Raw genomic sequence first — 24,007 nt, 5'->3', positions numbered from 1 at the left:
GCTTTCAGCAAACAATCTAACACCAATCGTAACCGTTTTACATGGCCTGCGAATGTTTTAGAATAGACCACGATATCGTCTAGATACACGAAGTACGATGTCCATCGAAACCCTCCAAGAACTATATCCATGGTTCATTGAAATATGCTGGGTCCATTTGTCAGCCCAAATGGCAGCACATTTATTTGGTATAGACCATCTGTCGTAACAAATTCCATCTTTTGCCAATCTTCTTCCTTCATTGAGATCTGATGATATCCTGCTTGTAGATTCATTATTGAAAAGTAGTGAGAGCCTTCCAACTTGCTTAACACATCACTGATTCATGGTAATGGATACACATCACGTACTGTTACTGCATTAAGTCCACGATAGCCGACACAAAATTGCCAGGTTCAATCTTTTTTCTTAATTAGCACTACAGGTGCATCCCATGGGCTATGTGACACTTCTATGATATCCTTTAAAAAAAATTCCACTTGTTCTTCGATTATTTGTCTTGCTTTCCATGCACTGACATATGGTTGACGGTGCACTGGTTTTGTGCCAAGTGTGATCTCAATGTTGAGTTCGGAGACGAGACACTTCCCTAACTCCTTACCTTCTGCTGCAAAACATTGTATGTACTCTAAGAGTAGCGTTGTTAGTTGTTCACGCTGTTCCTTTGTTACTCCTTCAGCGATCTGACCGTTTAACTCCGGGACTATCGTTGCCTCTTCTTGATCCATGGCCTTCCCATCTTTTTCTGTAATATTTGGGATGCTGTTTGTTTCCTCGTCCAACTCGTCTTCGGAATATGTCTGCACTGTTCCAAGCGTCACTCCTTCATATAGCCAAACTGATTTGGGTGAAAAATTGGTAATTGGAATTGTCCCACTGTCTGCCGATACTAATGCGTTTCCCACTGACAATGACTTTGAAGCCAATAGTTTTACTGATGGTTGTACTATTATACTCCCAGACATCACTGCTATGACTCGGCAACGGCGCCCCCTCCCCTCCCTCTGATCATAGGGTCAGTTGGTCCCGACACCTCGGACGAGCGAATACACCTCGTATAGCTCTTCAAATCTAGCCTCTTTCGAACTTCATTCTATGGCGCAGTTGGTTTTTTTTATATTTTTTCTTTCGTGTCTTTTCGTATTCCTGCCCTCATTGCTTCTCTCCACCGTGATTTCATACTGTTTTGTTTAGTTTCGTGTGGATTTTACCAGATTAGTGGTGTGCCATTGTCGCTTACCGCCCACCCACCCAGCAACCAGCGTGAATTGTGGGGGCCGCCATATTGGATTGCTTTGTCTCGTGTTTTTTTGTTTTTTTTGTTGTATGCTCCCTTTTGTGTGTGCGAGTTAGCAATTCTATCGACCAAATTGGGATTTTGCACACATTCTTCCACTGGTTCGCATATTAATTCTTTTTTGTTTCACCTGTCCCCACCGTTTCAGTTGGTGTTATCTTTGTTTTCGTGCGGTCCTTTGGCTGGTATGTATTGAAGAGGGCCCACATGTTGCGTGCCCGCCATCTTTCTTATAACCTGCACTCCACATATTTCTGTCATACAGAGGACCCACATGTTGCGCATCCGCCATTTGTTTTTTGCTTTTGCTTTTGTTCTTTCGCCTCGACGCTTTCCATGCGGATTTCATCCCGCGGTTTAGTTTCATCAACCGCTTTCCTACGTTTTAGCCCCCCCATTATCAGAGTTTCGCGCTTTGCCACCCCTTTTTGTGTCTAGTGTGATATATTTTTTTTTTTTTTCTTATTCACACCCTCGTGTCGACCACTCACTGACAATTCATTTTCACACGCTACTCCATTCAATTCATTCTTGGTCTTCTTCTTGGCTCATCATTTGGTATCAGCGTGTTTCAATTCTCCCATCCAGCATTTATTCATTCCTCCATCCATTCTTCTGTCGTAATAATACTTTGCCGGTCCCGTCCCTCGTGCAGTGATCAGTGTCTCTCTCGTGCCGTCCACCCCTCGCAACCATCGGTGGTCCGCCATACCTCCTAAGCCGTTCAAGCCGTATGGTGTTCCACCTTCCCTAGACATCGAGGAATTCAAAGACTCCTTCGAGATCTGGCACCAGCAGTGGAAAATATTTCTTGCTCTGTCGACTATTAACACTGCGCTTCCGCAAGGAGAGCGACCGGAGTATATTGCCAACATCTTGCTATCCTGCCTCTCCAATGCCACGCTGAAGGCGGTGCTCACAATGGGTTTGGCGGCCGCTGAATTAAAAGACGCAGACATCATTATTGGAAAGCTGCAAGAGAGGTGCAATGCTGGTCGGAATTGCCATGTGTGGCCGATCCTTGCCGATCGGCCGATCGGCCGATTCTTTGCTTAGTGACTTGCGTGATCTCGCACGCAAGTGTGAATTCGAAAAAGATTGCTGTGCAGCCTGCCAGAATACGCGCGTTTTGGGCCAAGTCGTCTTTGGCGTTTTCGACGACGAGGTACGCCGTAAGCTCCTGGAACAGGGCGCCACTTTAACCCTGGATATGGCGCTAACAACGCTCCGTACATCTGAGGCCACCCGGCTTCAGGCGTCCACCATCAAACAGGGCGGGGCGCCCCCAATCCACCAGCTAAAGACGCCTGCGGCAAAATTACCCATGGGCAAGCCTGTCTTTCAACACCGTGATCAGCAGCGCGGACGTCCAGCAGCTCGTTGGCATCCGCCCGGAACTAAGCCGTATGGGTGTTGGAACTGTGGATCAACCAATCGTCACGCCAAGGAGGATTGCCCTGCCTTTGGCAAAGAGTGTCAGGGTTGCCACAAAATGGGCCACTTCCAGACCGTGTGCACCCAAGGCAGCAGTTCAACCACGAAACCTGAGATGGCGGGCAGCATAACGATCCATTCCATCATTCCTGATGACATGGTCCAGCTTGGCGTCTCTCCGGCTTCCAGCAACTCTACTATTTTCATCCGTGTGCTTCCTGACTCCGGGGCGTCCATTGACGCCATCCCGGCCGCTATGTTCTGGAGCCACTTCCAGCACGTTCCGCTGATCGATGGCGGACCGAACGCAGTCACGGCCACTGGGGCGGTGATCTCTTCACTGGGCCACTTCCCAGCCACGTTGTCATGGTCCAGCGGATCAATTCACCCCGTGACCACTTCTATCCATGTCCTCCGGGACCTTCAACAGCCGGTGCTCTCAAAGGCGTAGCAAAAACTATTCGGCATGCTACCGGCTCAATACCCACCCTACTGGCACGCCTCATCCTTGGGACGTCCCAACAACATAAACACATCCCGATCCAGTACGTCGGCGATGGGATGATCAGAGTACGTTAATAATACGTCAATATTGGGATGGTTTTTGGAAAAGGTGAAGTTATCCGAGTCGAATATCCTTATAACATTCGTTATATGTACCAAGTCGGGTTAAAGATTGCCATCCCAGATGGTACATGATTTGTATATGCCTTTTATGCAAAAAGTGGGATTAGACTTGAATGAATAAAGTAATCCGAGTCGAACATACTTTTAACATTCGTTAGATGTACCAAGTTGGGTTAATCATTACCAACCGAGATGGTACGTCCCTTCCATATAAAGATTTGGATAAGATTTGAATAAATGAACTATTCCTACACGGATGAACTAGGTATGTCCCTTTTTGGTAAAAATTCGGCTGCTATTTGAATAAAGCGTATACATCCAATAGTCATGGGAGAGGAATATCCAGACAATATATAAAATGGGATCTGATTTTAAAATGGCCTTGTCCGAGTCGAATAGAAAACGGATGTCTAATTTATGTATTTTTTCGAATGCAATTGGAATGAGATAATGATATCGCAGGTTATCGACGAAGTATGTCCGTACTATGTACTAACTAGGATATAAATCACAAATTTTGTGTATCCGAGATGGATGGACAACAATAGTCGATTCATTTATGGGTACTGATTTGAATAAATTAATTTCTGATTGCCGTACAAACAAGGGACTATCCATGTATTGATTTTGATAATAATTACACGAAATCAATTCACATTCATATTAATTATGGCAGATGCGAAAAACGACCCTGTTTCTGGAAGACTAGTTGGAAGAAGAATACATTTAGACAGAACGGATGACAATAAAAATGATTCACTTGTGAGGGACAAACCAGAGACAAGAAATTCATCTAAACAACTGGATGATAACGGGTATGTAAAGAAATCCCCTTGTTGTTCAAATTTTTTCCCACAACATAAATCTTTCCATCAGTCATTTTTACAAAATTATCAATCAAAACGATCATTTTTGGTGGGCCATTAATAAGGACACAATTATCAGGGATAGCGACGGATAACTTAGAATATTTGAATAGCAGTAATTTGAATTGTTTCCCGGAAATGAGCGCAGGGATTATGGGACCAGATGTATGTGATTTTTCCAGCTTAAAGCCTTCTACAAATCGTCGACTGTTCTGGTTCATAAAAGTATGGCGTGCTTCCTCGTCTAATCTCCTAACAATTTGTTGAAGAGGCCGACCACTTTTTTTAACATGTTTTTCATTGTTTGCAATTTGTTTTCAAAGCAAAATGCTGCAAAGTCGTCTAAACATCCATGTATCATCACGTCCTGAGATAAGTGGATTAGCGAATGAACATTGTGTGAAATGAATTTTTCTCCATAAATATTTGCACTATTGCTAACAAACAATCTCAACAAATCATTTGCATAATTTGCATCTCGCCCGCACGAATCTCTGTTAGTCAACAGCCTTATTGCCACGTGAAGTAGCATGAAGTGGTCGTAACTGGTGGAGCTCAAGTATTTTTTGTATACTACGGGTCCTAAATAATTTTGATCCAACTTAAGCTCAGTTGCTTTCCAACGAGGTAAGTCTTCAACTGCCCTAGGTTTTCTAGCAAAATCTGAAGTGACAAACTTACTTAAGCCAACACGGAAAACTGAAATATCTAAAATGTCATCCTTCTTCAATCTTATTTTATCAAACGGATCGTTAAACCAAATTCCCAACATTTTTTTATATACCCCAATATTTACACAATGCATTGGGTCAATAACTACGGCTTTCAAAATGTCTTCGAAAAGGTCTTCTGCGACTGACCTGACTCCATTTTTGTTATGATGTTGAATCTGTGATCTCTGGCGGAAGGAATGGTCTGTCCGGAGACTAGCATTAACGTCCGGATGAGTTACTCTACCACCTCTTTTGGTTTCTAGGGATGTCGAGATATTTGCTACCCACACGCCCTTGGAAATGCATTTTCTGCAGCCGTAATAGGCATTATGTGAAGCGATGTTCATCAAGAACGTCGTAGCTGGAGCATCACATGACATTCCTTTAATGGAAACTGAAATGTTTTTCCCATCGAAATTAAGGCCGTTGATTTTCAGACGGATGTACTCATCACGAAAAGGTGCAAGGAATTGATTGACATCCTTCGGTTTTCCGCGTCCATGATATATCCCCGCAACAAACACGAAGTCAAACCCTAAAAATAAACGAAATATTTCCAATGAATAAAAGTAAACTTGGAGAAGCTGAAAAGTAAATGGCTATAGATTATATGCGATGAAAGCAAGCGAAACAGGAATTGGCGTTGCCTGCTATGCTTTGCTTCAGAAGTAACATCCGCTTGTGCGTCGCAGGAAGAATCTGATAAATTGAAACGTCGCCAGTTTTTTTCTCATGGACAAATCCGAGGAATCTCACAAACAAGTATCTACATGCAAGCACAGGAGAAGCAGATGTTACAGCTGGAGCAAAGCAAATCCAAGAACACCGCTTCGCCTTTTCCTCGCTTTTATTTAAATTTATCAATACGGTATACGCTAGAAGGATGTTTGAACTGTAACTTTCTTACCAATTACTCGAAAGATGATTGGCCAAAATTCACTAGCACTGCTGTTGGTAAGAGGGATTCCGTCAACATTAAAAAAAATCACTATTTCTCCTGGAATTGGTCTCCCCGTTCTTTTTAAATGTGACAGAAATGCTACCAAAACAGATTCAATTCCAACGTGGTGATATTTTCCAGGTGGTACATCGATAAATTCCAGTTTCCCTCGTGATGTCTTAAGTAGCGTTCTTGTATCGAGTGGTAAGTAGTCTAGTAGTGCTTTGTTCTTCAAAATCTTCAATAAGCTGTTCACATGAACTCGAGAGACTCTTGATGTGACGACCCATTCAGCCAAACTGTTCCTGACAGATGAGCCAAAATCTCCAGTTGGTACAAGGCAGGCTAAATTATTAACGTCATCGTCATCGTCACTTGAATATAAACTCCAGTCAATCTCAGAGTAGTCGTAACAATCATCTGAATCATCAGATGATTCGATAGTTTGTGATTCTTCATCATCAAAGCTGTTTTCATCATAACTTTCAGGGACGATTTGTTCATGAGCTTGCTCAGAGTCACTACCTAAAAATAAAGAGATAACATTTAATGATGTGTAAGAGAAAGTCATGCTTAACTATATTGGTAACCAATTGAAGAACTTACTTTCATTGCGTACAGGCTCACAAGAGGGAGCAGGTAAATTATTTGGTGAAATCGGATTGACATAATAAGCAGTGACCAATTGCTCAGCTGCAGCGTTTGTTGGAGGTTTATGTACTATCTGCTGCATCTCACTGCAATATAGAAATATTTTTAATTATGTTGTAGTGTGAAATATGGAACTATCATTTTACCTTGGGATGCCTTCCTGAAGGTTGCTGTCAGAAAAATCTCTCACGTAATCCTCCAATCTTGCATTAATTCTGTTTCTCATCTGCCTTTGTGAAACAAAAGACTTTTTCGTCTTTCGATCTCCAGGATCAGCCATTTTCACTACAATATTCCAAAAAATTGATCTCATATGAAACGTCAAGGAAGGTAACAAATATGTAAAATTAAATATACCTGTACGAATATGTGTGAAGAAACGTGAACGGCGTAAAGTTGTAGGCGTAGCAGACTAATTCTATCATACAACAAACACACTAAGAGGCTGCCATTTTGGATTTTTGGCTGATTACAAATTCAAGATATTGTACTTCATTTTAACAATGAAACAAATAATATAATTTCTAATTTAATAATAAGAATGTAATAAGAATGTAATTACAGTTTTTAAGAAATTCAGCATTCATTTTCTTTTACTTGATTTCAATCTGGCAACGTACTGCGGATTAATACAGTCATTTGTTTTCACTCAAGCATGAAAGTGACGCTGGCTGAAGACCACACTTCATCGGTTTAAGAAGCATCGGAAGCGTGGGTAAAAAGAAATTAATTAACCATTACACTCTGGAGTTAGAATGTCTCAGCAATCGCAAAAAAAGATGTATGGTAGTAACATTCTGCAATCTACTGCTTTTCACTGTGGACTTTTTGATTCTAAACAATTTTTTATGTAGGATGGACTATTTTGGATTATCGATTATGTACGTAACTGGGGCTTAGAAACTTGCGTGGTACCGTCAAATTGGATTTATGAAATTGAAGTTCCTGATCCTACTCGTGGTGTCGTTGGAGTAAAAATGGCTTCATGTTGTTATTGGCCAACAGACAATTATTTGTTAAGATGCACTCGTAGAGCTGACCCAGATGGTGGACCTCATTGGGAAAATTATTTTGCAGATATTCGATTCCCATTTGGTATTCTGAAATTCCATGTTTGTAGTTGTGTTAGTCTAACTTTTCCATTTTTCTCTTTCAGAATCTTACAATTTAGCGAGGCAAAACTTAGACCAGGCTACAAAGAATTCAGATTTAGACACACGCCCAGTGCAGGAAGGTGGTAAAGGAGGAAGAACGAAGAAGCCAACTGAGCCATATAGTCCTGAAAATCATCAGGAAAAGATTCAAAAGAATACAAATCAGAAGAATAAGAGTCAGAAGAATAAGAGTCAGAAGAATAAGAGTCAAAAGGGTAATGTACAGTCTTCATCCGATGATGAAGGTCCAAGACGTGCTGCCACCATGCTGGCTGACGCATTACCATCAGTACCAAAGCACTTTTTGCCAGCTTCAACTTCAACAGCATCAGCTTTAGGTAATTCATTGTTTGTGTGAAATATGTTTGTAATAATTTATTCCAAATATTGATTCAATTTAGAAGAATCATCACCTGACATGTTTCGTGAGACCTACGTAAGTTTAGAAAACCAATCGCCAGTAAGCCAAATTCAAGCAAGTCAAGAACTTCTGCCAGCAAGCCCAAGTGGGTCTTCGAACTTAGAAAGCCTAGACTTGCTGACAAGTCCAAGTGGGTCTCAGAACTTACATAGCCAAGACTTGCTGGCAAGCTCAACTGGGAGTCGGAACGCCGAAAGACAAGAGACTTATTGCTCATCAGACACGGCGAAGTTGAATAGTACATCAGTTGGAGTCCAAAACAACTTGAAAAAGGCGAAAAGTAAATCTCAAGATACGGAAGATTTTGTCGACGAGACACCACAATTCATTTCATGCAATACTACAGGCAAGTTCAACATTCGTTGTGCAATCCTTTACTACTATGAATCATGTTAATCAACCCAAATTGTTGACTAGATGCCGATGTAACGGGCCTATTGTCAAGTGGTGTAAGTTCGGTGAATGCATCTAATGGTGGCTCAATGAATTGGACGAACACTAAGGTATATATGTAAAATGCGTGAATTGGAACAACAAATAACTTTCTTTTGAAATTAGTTTATTATTTCAGAAAGCAAATGTCAGCATAAATAATGGTCCATCCTATGAGCATTTGATGGTCATGAAGGCTCTTCAGCAAGTAATAGAGCTGTCAAAAAGATTGATTTGAGAATAAGAAATATTGAAGACAAAATTGATCGGAAAATTACTCCTGAAATTGAAGGAAATAATTGGGAGGGACTTCCACTTAAAGACGTAACTGAATTTCAAGCATTTGAGAAAAAGTTATTGTCGGACCCCCAGACGTTTGATGCTGTGGTAAACTCAAAGTTTTATTATTCCGAAAAAATCAAGTATTTTATATATTTGAATTCTAAGGTTCTTCTAGTGGAAAGATGTGGTGGCGATACTGTTGCTGAAGCGGTAACTAGGGCGTGGGATCGAATAACAACGAAGGAGTGTCGATCTGCTTGCAATTGGTGCGGAATTAAGAAAAAGGGTGTGAAGAAACATAAAATTTCAGGCTCTAAAATTGTTGATGCTGTTCACAGTAAGTTGAGGAGTATAATTTTTGAAGATTGTTAATATCTAAACAATATTTTTATTTCAGAGGGTGTCCGTAAAACACTACCAGACGCTAAGGATTCTCAGTTGGAAAAAGAAACGAAAAAACGTTTCGTACGGGCTCCAGAAAAACTGAAACCAGCCAAGGCATCGTCTTCGCAAACATCACATGTTGGTGATGAAGAAGACAGCGACTGAGTTAAGATTTCAGTGAACATATATCGACATAGAATCAGCTGTCGGTGTATTCCTGCACAGGATCTCGATTGATTTATTATATTAAAAGATTCAACTAATGAAACAAAACAATCAAGAATAACCAAGAATCACATGAGTTTAAAGATAATTCAAGCTTCGAGACCAGATCAAATACTGGATTCAGTCTCATATGAAAGTCAAGAGAATTTTTTGGATATGGACTGCAAGCTGTAGACACGGGTAAAGATAATTCATGTATTATATAATATTCCTTATGCTTCGCATGTGTCTATATTGTTCTTATTTAAAGTTAGTCATGAAGGAGGTCTTTATGAAAAGGGAGATATTTGTGATCCGGCCTCGACAGGAAAGATCTTCTACAGGTATGTTGCTCATCAATATTTATTTACAGGCTTCTGGGAAGCCAATGCAGCTACCGTTTGTGTTGCGGTTCAGTTTTACCCTTAACAATGGCCAATTCCGTCACGCTGGGCGAATTATTTTTCATAGCTTGTTTAGTTGAGGTCTACAATTTTTTCAGTACGTTAAAAAGTTTTCTTACAAGCCCATGGGCTTGTAAGAATGCTCTGAAGATGTCGCATGAGTGCACTCATGCGATACCAGCCATGCTTGATTTGCGGTTTCGTTGTCTTTCCCCTGAATATTCTGTGAACCTAACCTTATTATGAATTTTACAGGTCTTTAAGAATTACCGTCGGCTTTCCTGTCCTGATCAACACTCGTCCAATATTCTATCAATTATCACCGGAAATGCAGTTGGCCGGATGGAGTACTACTAACGGTTGTTGTGCTGTTATACCTGGCCGTCCAGTCTATAAGCAACACTGGCAAGAACATCTGATAAAATGATAAATGTTTACATCCATTGATTTGATTTAAAAATAAACCGGTATAATCTAATCGAATTATTCTTTTATTAATTTTTTGGTTAAAAATAAATAAAATAACGGGACATACTGGAAGGGGTAATTGGATAGAGAGTGTACGTACTAAGGACATACCATGTATATACTATGGGCCACAGCAGGGTATCGTATATTCATCCAACGACATCCCCAGTACATCCGGAAATGCTACCGTTGAACGTTTAACGGACGTCTCTAGAACCACTAGACAAATCCAGTTTCATCCTTGTTAGTTGCTTATTTTATATCCTATAGTTATTAAAAACAGGACATTACCAGGGCATACTGGTTCTATATCGCTCGGAGGGGAAGTATGCATATCAAGAGGGGATCCCACGGATAACGGATCCGTATATCCCAAATCCCGCTTCGGACATGTATATTACGTCCCACGGACGTACGTGTGCCAGTAGGGCACATTGCTGCGGGCTAGCTGCTATTACGTCTCCGTCTTTGACAGCTCCACTCCCAGTGCACGACGTGAAGTCCACGTTGGACGATCTTATGGGTGAATGCCCTTTGATTTTCGATGGCGTGTGCCGTCCAATGCGAGGTCCCCCATGCCACTTTCAACTAAAGTAGGGCGCGGTCCCTTCTGCTATTCGCGGATCCCGTTCCATTGCTGTCCCTCTAATGCCAAGGGTTAAACAGGAGCTGGACTCGCTGGAAGACCAAGGCATCATCAGCAAAGTGCCAGAGCCGACGTTGTGGGTCCACCCGATCGTGATTGTCCCAAAGGACGATGGCGGAATCCGCATTTGCGGAGACTTTACGTCACTCAACCGCTGCATTGTTCGGCCCACTTTTGATTCCCCAACTCCGTTCCAGGCGGTTCGGACCATCCCAATGGGGATGAAATTCTTCACCGTGATTGACGCCCTGAAGGGCTATCACCAGGTGGAGCTAGATGAGGAGTCAAGTGCCATGACGACGTTCTCCACTCCGTTTGGCCGCTACAAGTACAACCGACTCCCTTTTGGCGTTCCGTTAGCGGGCGATGACTACGGTAGGCGTCTCGCGAACATTTTCGACGATTTCCCGAACTGTCACCGCGTGGTAGAGGATATCATGGTCTTCTCCGCCACTTGGGAGGAACATGTGGATCTCGTCCGTCGCCTTTTTCACCTCGCCTCTGATCACCAAATCGCCATCAACGTCCGCAAGGTGGTCTTTGCTAAACCTTCAGTGCTGTTCGGGGGTTATGTAGTAGGCGAAAACGGTTTCCGTCCCAGCCCGGATCTACTGAAGGCCATCCGTGAATTCCCGGCTCCCTCTTGTGTGTCGGAAATGCGTGCTTTCCATGGACTCTGCCAACAGGTGGGAAATTTTTCGGACGCCTTGGCCCCCTTTCTCCGCCCTTTGGCGCCTCTACTCCGAAAGGACTTTGTATGGGAGTGGACGATGCAACACGAGAAGGACTTCGAAGCACCCCGTGAGTCCCTATCTTCATCTTCCGAATTATCGTTTTACGACCCGGCTTCCCCAACCTCGCTTCACGTCGATGCGTCCCGCCTCCGAGGCCTCGGTTTCATCCTCCGTCAACAAAACGCCAATGGAAGCTGGAATGTCGTGCAGGCAGGATCCCGCTTCCTGTCTGATGCAGAATCCCGTTACGCAATGATGGAGCTGGAATGCCTGGCGGCAGCTTGGGCAATGCGTAAATGCCACCAGTTTCTCGAAGGCCTGCCCTCCTTCCAGCTCGTCACCGATCATCGCCCTTTGATTCCAATCCTCAACGATTACCACCTGGATAAGCTGGATAATCCAAGAATTTTACGTCTTCGCCTGTCCATGCAGCGGTACTCTTTCGTCGCTGTTTGGGTGCCTGGGAAGAACAACGTGATGGCTGATGCCCTGTCGCGCTCCCCTGTGGATTATCCTTCCGCTTCCGACGAGATCGCGGAGGGCCCGCAGTCATTTGCTGCCTGCATCAGTTTTTTGGATACGATGGAGGGATCCAGTGATGCCAATCCCGACATTTTGCTAACCTCCGTTGCAGCGGCTTCCTCGGCCGATCCGGTTATGCTGTCCCTCCGCCAAACAATCCTTGAGGGATTCCCGAACAACAAGTGTAATCTCCCCATGGAGCTCCGTCCATTCTGGCAGGTGCGGGGCCAGCTGTCAGTCGACAATGCGGAGGGCCTCATCCTCGTAGGCCCCCGAGTAGTCATTCCGTCTTCCTTGCGTAAGGAGATCATACGGCGCTTACTTCAAATGCACCAAGGAGCCACTAAACTCCGTCAGCGCGCCCGTCTCTCGGTCTACTGGCCCTCAATGGACAACGATATAGTCGTGGCCGCAAAGTCCTGCCCATCTTGTACAGAGCGTCTCCCATCTCATCCGGCGGAGCCTCTCCTTCCCCATGCTCCATCTTCCCGCCCGTTTGAGTTTATATTCGTCGATCTCGGCGCATACCGCGATCGCGATTTTTTAATTGTGGCAGATCAGTTCAGTGGTTGGCCTCAGGTCTACCCGTTCCCGGACGTCAACACGTCTACGCGGCGGGTCATTGACGCCCTCCGTTCATTTTTCACGTGTGGAGCCGGAGCCCCGGTGAAACTGTGGTCGGATGGGGGCCCGCAGTTCAAGTCTGACGAATTTATCTCGTTCCTTCGCGACTGGGATATTAGCATCGGCCGTTCGTCGCCCCACCATCCCCAGTCCAATGGCTACGTGGAATCAGCTGTCAAATCGATGAAGAAGCTCATCGCGGGCTCTTGGTCGTTGGGGTCGTTCGACCCGGACAAGTTTGTCAAGGCTTTGATTCTCTTCTGCAACACGCCTATGTCGGGTGGAGCATCCCCGTCGCAAATCGTCTTCAGCCGCCCAACGCGCGATCTTCTTCCCGCACACAGGCGCTCATTTGCTCCTGAATGGCAGCAGGCCGCTAAGTTATTGGAGAAGCGTGCCCAACATGCAAAGGATCTTCGAGCTCAACACTTCAACTGTTCTGCGCGACCCCTTCTACCCCTGACAATCGGTGACAACGTGGTCATCCAAGACCATAAGACAAAGCGTTGGTCCACTCCTGGTGTCATTGTTGAGGTGGGGCCGTTCCGGGATTACCTCGTGAAAACACCAGCTGGGCGGTTGTTCCGCCACAATAGACAGTTTCTTCGTGTCATTGCCCCTCAGATTTTGCAGCCGCATCCTCCAGCGATCGCCCCAACGACATCGGTCACATTCCAGCTTCCTGTTCCGCCCCCTCTGGCAGCGCCCTCATCCACTCTCCGTCGTTCGCGTGGCCTTGCCGCCAAGACCGCTTCTTAATTATATATATTTTTTCTGTTTGTTTGTTTTCTCCCTCTCGTTCGTTCCTCTGTGTGCCCATCGCCTCTTACTTCGGCTTTGTTGCCCACTCTTATCCTAATTCAGCTAATCGTCCCCTTATCTATGTGCTCCCCGCGTTTTAGTACCGGGGATTGTTTACTTACCGTGGGTGTTCCGCTCTCTAATTCAGAATTTTGTTTTTTTTATCCTTTTATGTACGGGGAAAAAGACATGCTATGACTCGGCAACGTCGCCCAATCCCCTCCCTCTGATCATAGGGTCAGTTGGTCCCGACACCTTGGACGAGTGACACCTCGTATAGCTCTTCAAATCTAGCCTCTTTCGAACTTCATTCTAGTCACATGCGTTGGTACTGTGGGTACGTGGATTATAGAAAACGCAGAGATATATAGTCCTTGAGCTGCAGTTAGTTTAGATGATGTTGGGGCTACATTTTCCATTTCTTTAGCGTAAATCACACTTAGCGGAAAATCTCCCAGCGTTAACAATGTTTCTGAGTCGGTATAATCAATTTGGATTCGTCGAAATTGTTTCAGAAAATCATTGCCTTATAATAGGTCCATTTCTTCCATCTGCATTACCACGGCTATTCCTTCCGCTCTTTTATTTCTATGTTGTACACTTATGTATGCTGCCCCCACATGTTACAAGTTCTCTTATCAGACTCGACATGCCTACTACAAATAACGGTGCCCCTTGTTACTCCTCTAGGGGACGATTTTGCTGTGTTTGTGAAACCATTAGATTGTTCACTGGCCATTGACGTTGATTTGTTCTAGATCTTGCTCCCTGTTGATATGGATTTCTGAAGTTGTAAGATTCGGGGTTTGCAAAATAGAAGCGCGCAATATGTCCTCCTTTGGCGCAGAAGTTACATACCGGTTTTCCATTCAGCGTGTGAGTTACTCTTTCCGAAGACCCCCAGCTCACTTGCTTCGCTTGAGGCTTTCCTTTCTGCCACTGTTGTCGTTTGAGTTCCTGAACCGATTCTTGGAGCTCTTTTAACATCTTCTCCATGTCGCTGGTATTCCGTTCAATTGGAGGTGTGTTATTTCCACCTGCTGAGAGAACAAACGCCACTTGAGTCGTTCAATCCTGTGAATTGTTCAGCGGAAGTACTGTCTCCGACCAAGCTCGACAATTTGCAAGCATTGTCGCTTCCAAATGTATTTTCACCAATTCCAAATATTCTGAACAGGAAGCTGGTCGCAACGGATAAATTTTTTCGAGTAATGATGGGCGTAATCCCTTTTAGAGATGTTCTAGTTGTTGTGCCTGCGTCATGTTGGAATCCAACACATGACACATGTGAAGTATGTCGTAATAATAAGTTGTGGTATCTTCTTCTATTCCTTGCATCCATTGACGCAACCGTGCCTCCTGCACCAACACAAAATTGTTTTGTTGAAACTCCCGCAAGAATTGGTTGCGTAACCCTATAGCTGCAGGTAGGCCCAGTTGTCCGGCCACCAGATTTGGACGTACGGGTAGATCTTCCCATTGGTTAACAATGTTCGTAAAAAGATACCATTTTCTAGCTGTCCCTTCTAAATACATCACAACATTTCTATGTATTTCGTTGTTTCCCCATCGGTTGTATCTTGCTGTTAGCGCGAAACGGTCCAACCATTCAGAAGCATTATCCGCTGGATCTGCTTTGAACATTGGTGGTGAAACAAATTTCTGAACCACTGCCGCCATGGTTGGGTTTGCTGCTATTCCCTCGCTTAGTTGATTGTTTCCAATTGCCGGTATTGTTCTGCGTTGGTTTTGCGTTGGTTGATTGAAAACCAAAGGTTGGTGTGGCCTTAATTCAGTTGTCACTGAACTTTGAGTTTGATTTTGATATAAATGGGGATGTAACCTTCTACTTGGCTCTCTCAGGCAACTTGGTTCGCGCGGGTTCAGCCACTTCCCAGATAACACAGTGCCATCCCAGAGACGTCCCAAACACGTCATTTTGAGACGTCTGAGATGTACTTGGAACATACCAGATTTCCAAGTTTACATTCCTTGGACGTCTTTTACGCATGGGTAATGTCCGCTTCGCCGAGATCCCATACTCGTACCTATCTCGTCCCATTGGATAGACCTTGGACGTCATTCGGACGGAATTGGGTATGTCAATGGAACAAGTGAGATGCGTAATAAACGTCTTGTATACGAATAGTATCCTCATTCATTCTCATTTTTTCCGCTGCATATATTGATGAATTTGCGACAATCCCGCTATTTTCCATAAAATAAAGAGACTCTTTCGTAATTTCTTTCTGTAATTTATCTAAAAAAACTCAAATTTATTTTATTTCTTCAGGTACAATATGAAACTCAAAGTAGTTAAATTAATCAATTACAATATGAAACTCAAAATAGTTTAACTTATCAGGTACAATATGAAACTCAAAATAGGAAATTTAATCAGTGCATTAATAATCGCACTTTACGTAGAAAATGATAAATTAGTCAGCAATTAGTAGTCGCTATCAACTTGTCGGAGCTCGTCTTCCCCATTTATTTTTCATCTTCATTGTTCTTGAAGGCATACCTTGGGCAGTGACGAAACCAATTCTTTATCTTCGATTCCACTGCATCTCTTGTCATGGATTTGTGCACTTCACAAACTCCGTCTGAAATTGTGAAAAATATAAAAAACTGTTTAAATTTGGTCGAATGAAAGCTAAAAAAAAATGTATTTGAAGCATGCAATTTACTCACCAATTACAATATCACAAATAGTATAAGTTTTAAAAGCAACTTTATCCTTATTGAGGCCTACATAGCAGAAACAACTCCCACACTCGTAGGTCATGATTGATTTCATGACCCTTCCAACGATGGTATTCGTTTTTCGTTATGAGCTAAATCAACAAATAGAGCCCTAGAATCATGGAAAAATAGTAAAAACCTTGTTGAATAAAAATATCTATTAACTGAAGCAAGAAACAGAGATACTCTTTTCCAGCTATCTCACACCATGCAGGAAACAGACGCTACAACCAAGTCCAGAATGAGCGTAAACGTTGCCAAGAACTGTTTGATGAACAGTCAAGTAAAAATGTTTTTTCCATAAATTACCTATAAACAATAACAAATCTACAGCAAGAAGGATAGTAAAAATAGAAAATAAAAAATTATTAAAAAAAATAATAGAAACTGCTTACAAAATTTATTGAACTAACCATCTAATGAGCGAAACGATAACTCTGTCGTAAAAGGGAGTGAGCAAATTTCCCCGCGCTGAAAAAAGATATCATAATAACGAATTTTATTAAGTGTTGATAGAGAGCCAAAAGAAAAGAAATGGGACGGGCTAGGGACATCAACGGGAGACAAACGAAATATAACGGAAAAATGGAAGTACTTCATTTTTCAAGGGATTGGATTGGAACATCTACTGGATGAACTCGTCGCAGCGGTGCCATTGGTACTGCTATGGAGCCCCTATGGGACAACAATTCCTATCTGGGTTTCGCATTAACTCACAATTTTTACTGAATCACTAATAACACTACTAATGGCTTGCCACTGCTAATATATTCTATCCACCCCCCCAAAAAACCCCAAACAAAAATAATACGCGTAATAAACGCCAAATCATAAAAATTTGAATTTAATTTTCCACTTTTACAAGAAAAGAAGACAGAAAGCGAGAAAAATTTAAATAAAACAATATTTTCCTCCCCACCTTTGCGTCACTCTCAAGATCTTTACGACCGACTATACAAAATTTTTTACTTCTAATGAAAATTTAAACTGAAAATCAGGTCAAAACATTCCAATAATTGTTTTAAAATTAACTCCCAATGATATTACTTCCAACATCAATGTCGACAAATAGCTTTTAAATAGCTGCTCAAAAAAGTTTCCTCGTAGCCTCAAATAATACCGCTATGGGACTAAACATAAAAATGGATAGAAACTGAAAGAGAGAGAGAAAAAAATATCTAAATAAAACTTCTGTCAAATTTTTTGAAAAATCCCTTGATAGCCTCATGTAATACCGCTACCCCATAAATCTTGCCAATATGGTTTAAACAAACCGTTGCAAGAACACCAAAAAAAATGTTTCCAAATAAACCTTCAGTAGTTTCGTTATAAAAATACGTACTGGCAATCAACAAAAAACAGCTTCAACAAGCCACACGGGAGACAAAAATTCAGTTGTCCACAAAACTCTGAATTTTCCCAAAATATTTTAATCAAATAAAATAAATTTTTTCTTGAACTTGACGTATTCACTCCAACAAAAACCCCCCAAACAAAAAAAAAATGTTTACAAAATTTTAAGCTCGCAGAAATCTAGAGTACGGAAAGGACACAATAATCAATTTCTTTTTAAACCCTGTGAGCTGTCGTTTGTGGCTCCATGCACAAATAATTTAAGGTTCTAAGACCAGTTTGTTTAATGCCGCTTGTGGCAGAGCCCCTAGACAAACTACACCCCTCGCAAAAATAAAAAAAAAAAATCAAACTGTTCTACCTTTGCTGCTACCCTGCTTCTCCACCACTTGTCGCACCCATTTCGGTAAGGCGGCATTTCTCCAATAAGTCACTGGGGTTTCTTTAAAGACAATGTATTAGCTGCACGAGCACAAGACATATACAACTGACAATGTAAGTAAGAACTGCGAAGGCAAATGCTAGTAGGCCTGGCTTTTTATACGAAAGGCCTACAAGATGACGCGGGAAGAAAAACCTATTATGATGGTCAAGCAGATTGCCTGGTTGACGCCTTTTAGGCCAAGGTGACACATCACGGAAGAGAAAGCGTGAGCTATCCCTTTCTATGCTGCGCCCTTTCCTAGCCATTAACACGTGAATGTCTGACCTGCTGATTAGTCGGACATACACGTGCCATTATTACTTCGCGTATGCCTGGCCCGTTGCTAGGCCAGACATACCCGTTACAATATGTCGCCCAAATTCGTCTCTAGACCAAGGCCCATCTGTCTTGACGTCGAGGCAAACCGCTCCCCCCAGCCTGAAAGGGAAGCATCGGAGGGCAAACGCATGCCCGGTCGTGAGAGAAGCAGAGGTATGCCAGAAATAAAATTGGTGGTAGTGGTCCACCACTTCAGATCAGCACGAATGTTTTCATTGAGAGAAATAACGGTGTCCAAATTGTTGTTATTAGCTTGAGAAGACGAAATGAAAGTAGCCTGCAGACTGTGAAAGTGAGCTTGTGCAAAATTGACTGCGAAAGAAGCCCAGTTAGGATTTTCTATTTTTTTTGCTAGTTGACGAAGGGAACATTCCCCCTTTTTCAACACTTCGATGCATAACCGGCAAATGTCGCAAATCTTTTTATCGGTGAGGCAGACTGTAATAGAGACAGAATTAGTGATAAGCCCTATGTACTCGATGCATTGAGTCGGAACAGTTTCAGATTTATTGAAGTTGATCAAGAACCCAAGAGATTCCAGAACGTTAATGACTTGGGCCACTGCATTGCTGCATTCCTCCACAGTAGTGCCCACAATAAGTAAATCATCGAGATAAATAACGAGTCTGATCCCGGAACGACGGAGAAAGGTTACGGCTACTTTCAATAACTTAGTAAAAACCCATGGTGATCCACAAAGACCAGAAGGGAAACAAGTATATTTGAAGGTCTTACGCCCCAAGCGACAGCGTAAATATTTCCTAGGGCCTCGAAAAATTGGGATGGTAAAGTAGGCGTCAGTAAGGTCGACTCTTGCTAAAAAATTCCCCTGCCTCACCGTGTGGCGATTCGTGACAATCCCCTCCATTTTAAAATGGTGGCAACAAAGAAACTGATTCAAAGGTTTCAAATAAATAATGGGCCTCCACTCGTTTGGTCCTTTCTTTGGAACAAGAATGTACGTGCTGATGTACCCCCCTTCTCCTCCGTCTCTACTACCACACCCTTTTTGATGAGAAACTCCACCTCTGCTGAACAAAGATTCAGCTGAACAGCATCCATCGATGCGTTCGGTGGTATACTACGTTGAAAGGGAGGTTCAGCAATGAATTCCAGCTCAAATCCATTCTCAACAGTAGGTAAAACCCAAGGGTCCCTCGTCCGACGGGCCCATGCATAAACAAAACGGGCAGTGCGGCCGGCAACCGGCAAATCAATCGGAGAAACCAAAGAAAATTTGACATACCGGCCAAAGCTGTTGTTACTCCTGTCGTTGCGAGAGTCGTGCAAAGGGGGAGGCAAACATCTCGTTTTTCCAGGTGTTGAAGTAGCCGATGGTCCAGCCACAGAATTGTTCACCAAAGTAGCATTTTTTACTTGAGAGATGAGTTCATTGACAAACTCTGCCCGAAAGAGGACCTTGCCGCCAATAGGGAGTTTTTCTGCTGCGCTGGAAAGCAAACCGATGTGATTTTGTTGAGTCTGGGTAAGAATGTTGATTCGTCTGGAATGGGTGATCTCGCGAAACAAATGGGCCCAGAGCATTGACAGCGTTGCGTGCGCTTGTCGCTTAAGAGAGGCGTGGCCATTTCTAGGACGACATTAGTCTGCTTCCGATAGACTTTCTCCAGCTGATCGATGTTAGCCATCGATGCGCTCGAAATTTTAGCAGATTTAAGGGCCGCGTAGAAGGTCTCGTCCAACTTGGGTTTAGTAAAAAGCTCAGTGGCACTGACACTAGCCTTTTTGTTACGTTTGATACTAGGTCTGTACGCCTCTCTAGCAGACTAAAGTTTTTTTCTCACACGCCTTTCACAATCCAATTGCGAGGACCGATGATTTGCGTTTGCTAAGTTCAAATCTTTTCGACTTTAATTTATTAATGTCTGAAATGGTGCTTTAAAAAGACATAGTTGATGAGGTTGAACTCGAAGACGAGTCAGACAAGAAAATCTCAACTTCCCTGCAGAAAAAAAAAATATTATACAAAATGTTTAAGGGCACACTAGCTTCATGCCTACAAAATACCAACCTGGCTACATCAATGTGCAATGATTACAGAGAATTTTTGCAATAAGCCAAAAAGATCGATTCTAAGTTCAATTCTTCCCATACAGCTCACTAGAAGACCTGGATCCTGGTAAGAGATTATACAGTATTTCATATGTTTGGGAACAATAAGACTAGGACACAAAAATCCCACCAACAGGAGATTTTTGAAACCATAAACACTAGCCCAGATATAATAGGAAACTTTCCAGACACCACGCAGGCAGTAATCTGAGAAATCCGTCTAGAACAACGAAACGCAATTACAACCACATGCAACTCACCCTTATTTTGAGGTATTCTTCAAACTAATCATGGCAGCGGAATCATCATCAGGACACGATCGCCTGGGAACTATTGAAAAATTAAAATGTGCCACATTAAAAATGCATAACACACCACGGATGAAATGAACAACTGACTTTGGAAAATGGCGAATCTTATTGGAAAAGATGTCAAGAAGGATTAAAAACATTCATAAGAAGCTATGACCTGTTAGTGAAATGTTAGTGAAACTGCAGTAAAACAAAAGAGAGAGGCTAAGCATCGAATACACGTCAAACTTAAGACCTTAAGACCATAAGACTATTCAACTCTAACGTCCGCATCAAAGCTAACACAACACTACTATTTTTTCAAGAATGCACCAACACAAGTCTTTTCTAGGTCCTTTTGGAACACAGAGGTCAACACATGGCAACAGACAGAATCGGCCTTTATTTTCCGGCATTAGACAGGGAGTGTGTCACTGCGAAAGAAGGATGTCTAAGTCTCGGGAATTGCCACTGCTCGAGCCGAAAACATTTCAGCTTCGAGTACAGAAACCCAAACCAAATACTGACACCTTCGGTAGCTACCATCATAGCCCTACACAACCCGAACGAAACTTTTAGCTAGTTTCATGCTAGTAAATAGCGACCAAGTTAGGTCTATTAAGCAAGGTATTTCCAGGTTTGAAATTTTGCAATCCACATCGGGAATTCGACGGTAGTTTTAGCTGTAACTGGTGAGCTAAAATGGCTATTAACTAATCAGCTTAAAAGTTTAGAGGAAAGATTGCTATAAACTAAACAGCTGCAAACAATGTAAAATTTCCAGGTTGCTCTTTGTATCTTTTCTTTAGCTATTTTATTTATTCTTTGTACTTCATATTTAACCACCCATTAAATAACGATGTACACCAAGAAAATCTTTGTATTAAACTTGTGGTTTAATCACCTTTTCATATTTCTTAATCACACAAAAAAATTGTATAAAACAAAAACCACTCACACATTTTACAAATAAAATCATTATAAGATTTCGAGCAATCGTTGGGTTTTTTCATTCGAATTGAGTTCAATTTGTCGTCTTTTACGGGTCTTGTTGCAATTTTCACCTATATAATCTGGTTCTACTTTATCGGCATTTATCACGAACATTTCCTCTCTATGCTTGTGAGCCATGGGTTCACTTTGTAGTTTGGATGTGATACATGGATGAACGATTGACAGATCAATTACCAACTTGTGTTTTGCTCCTCGAAATTCTACCATGAAACCAGAAATGCAACTCAAAACGTCAAAACGCTGTATTTTACTCGTTGATCTTGTCAATTTACTCGTTATATTTAGAACATCTTCTTTAGGAAGTGTTGTAGTTTTTACCGTTTTTATCTAGTGCTGACCGCTAGATGCCATGCCAACTAGAGAGTGGCGTATCCCCGCTATGCAGAGCATAATACAGAAAGTCTTAGACATACACTTGTCGTTATAACATGGTGTCAGAAGTGTACTCTTACAGCTCGGCGGTGTTGATTCGTAACCACGTGGTCTGTGAGCAATTTTGAACTGCATCCGTCTCTATCTCGTGCATCCTTACGTTTTGGGCCATTTTTTTGAAATGTCGTCTTCGTTAAAAACTCCTGAACCTTTTTCTTTTAGTGCCATTGATTTGGCAGCCCAGTGGGGAATTTGGCGTAGACACTTCACGTGTTGTATGGTGGCCACGCGCAGCGGTCTCAACGTGGATGAAGAATAGATGGTGGGCGGCCTTATTACTGTTCTTGGCAGTGAGGGCTTAAAGATTTGTGACACTTTTCTGTTCATTTCAGCCGGCGATGCCCGTAAAATTAAACCCGTGTTAGACAAGTTCACTGCCCACTTTGAGCCCCGACTTAGTGAGGTTTTTGAACGTTTTAAGTTGTTTCGTCGTCATCAGATGCCTGGTGAAACTGTTGATTCGTGGTTAATTGATCTCCGCAGTCTGGTTAAAACCTGCGGCTATGGAACGGGTGTTGATTCGGTCTTAGGAGACCAGATAGTGTGAGGTGTGGCTCATTCCCTGGTCCGTGAGAAACTGTTGAACGAAACTAATTTGTTGTTGGAAGCCGCGTGTGAAAATGTGCGTGTGTGTGAATCGTTTAAAGCCCAGCTTAGCCAAATCAACACAACGTCGACAACAGATGCTGCTCACGCCATCAGAGTCGACCCGTTAACAGGAGGTTTGCAAAAAAGCCGGAATTGTCTCAGTTAATACCCCGAGCCCAGCCTGATCAACAGCCAGCGACAAATCAACATTCAACCCCACCGACCAATACAGTAGAGGGCAAGCATTATTTCAGGTGCAACAAGTGCGGTCGTCACCATAGAAAAAATCAGTGCCGTGTTTCAAATGTCAAGTTTTTTACTTGCGGTGTTATCGGCCATGTGTCTAGTTGTTGTCCTTGTTCCTCAAACACCTGCCAGGTGTCGTCACGTCAAGCGCCAAACCCCACGGCAAAAGTTCATGCTGTTGTGTGTGAGATGCAATGGGTCGGTGACGTCGAGAGTGGCGGTACGGTGTTGACTCTCCCGCGGTCAGTTGAGGAAGATTATTACGTCTTGCATGCGCTAACGACGTCTAGTAGTGGATCCGAGTGGCGCCAGCAGGTGACGGTAGATGGCGTTAGTGTTGACTTCAAGCTTGATTCTGGAGCTACCTGTAATATACTACCGTATGAGACGTTTGCTCAGCTGCACCAAACGTGCCGCCATCTTCGCCCTGGGCCCATCGTTCGCAGCTATCGCTCACAAGATGGCCTTTTACGAGTGCTGGGGTTGCACACAGCCAAAGTGGTTCATAGAGGCACTGTGTTCATTATTGACTTCGTAGTAGTTGATGAACCTGGTCAGCCAACCCTTCTTGGGCTCCCATCTTGCGACAAGCTGAACCTTATTCGGCGAGTCGACGCATTACAGTCGCCAGTTGAAACTCCGCTGCCGCCAATCGTCATGGAGTACATTAGCGTCTTCACGGGATTGGATAAATTGCCTGTAGAACATGACATTCGGTTACTGTCAGGTGCTAATCGTGTGGATCCTGTTGTGTGTGCAGTCAGCCGACTTCCGTTCCGGCTGGAGCGGAAGTCGAACGAAAACATTCTCACACCTGTGCAAGAGCCAACTGAGTGGGTCAGCCGCATGATGGTGCTCGGAAAGCCTGACGGTGATGTCCGAATTTGTCTGGACCCGTT

General features: G+C 43.0%; 2 protein-coding genes and 1 pseudogene across 5 annotated transcripts; 1 reads left to right on the top strand and 2 right to left on the bottom strand.

Annotated features, from left to right (window-relative positions):
* Positions 1–3,740: 3,740 nt before the first annotated feature.
* On the bottom strand, positions 3,741–7,033 carry LOC116935868. 4 transcript variants are annotated; one of them, XM_045171014.1, is made up of 6 exons: positions 6,886–7,030; positions 6,675–6,813; positions 6,484–6,614; positions 6,253–6,402; positions 6,088–6,182; positions 3,741–3,875 (listed from the first exon to the last, which is right to left on the bottom strand). In XM_045171014.1, exons 2-5 carry the CDS (start codon positions 6,806–6,808, stop codon positions 6,130–6,132), a joined length of 468 nt encoding a protein of 155 aa, XP_045026949.1. In that variant the 5' UTR covers positions 6,809–6,813; positions 6,886–7,030; the 3' UTR covers positions 3,741–3,875; positions 6,088–6,129. The 4 variants fall into 4 exon arrangements, 3 of the variants coding, with proteins under 3 accessions (XP_045026949.1, XP_045026948.1, XP_045026947.1); XR_006644357.1 differs by having other exon boundaries at positions 3,855–3,982; positions 6,044–6,182; XM_045171013.1 differs by having other exon boundaries at positions 3,742–3,875; positions 6,088–6,402; positions 6,886–7,029.
* A 173-nt stretch (positions 7,034–7,206) lies between these two features.
* LOC123470589 lies at positions 7,207–10,287 on the top strand. The gene is made up of 7 exons (XM_045171015.1): positions 7,207–7,314; positions 7,383–7,623; positions 7,685–8,020; positions 8,084–8,449; positions 8,521–8,606; positions 8,675–8,743; positions 10,065–10,287. Exons 1-7 carry the CDS (start codon positions 7,312–7,314, stop codon positions 10,164–10,166), a joined length of 1,203 nt encoding a protein of 400 aa, XP_045026950.1. The 5' UTR covers positions 7,207–7,311; the 3' UTR covers positions 10,167–10,287.
* A 9,221-nt stretch (positions 10,288–19,508) lies between these two features.
* On the bottom strand, positions 19,509–23,201 carry LOC116918642 (annotated as a pseudogene).
* Positions 23,202–24,007: the final 806 nt, after the last annotated feature.

The sequence above is a fragment of the Daphnia magna genome, linkage group LG3 (assembly GCF_020631705.1).
Source record: "Daphnia magna isolate NIES linkage group LG3, ASM2063170v1.1, whole genome shotgun sequence".
NCBI lineage: Eukaryota > Metazoa > Arthropoda > Branchiopoda > Diplostraca > Daphniidae > Daphnia > Daphnia magna.
Note: the sequence above shows the minus strand (reverse complement) of the source record. Positions and strands in the feature narration are given on the sequence as shown.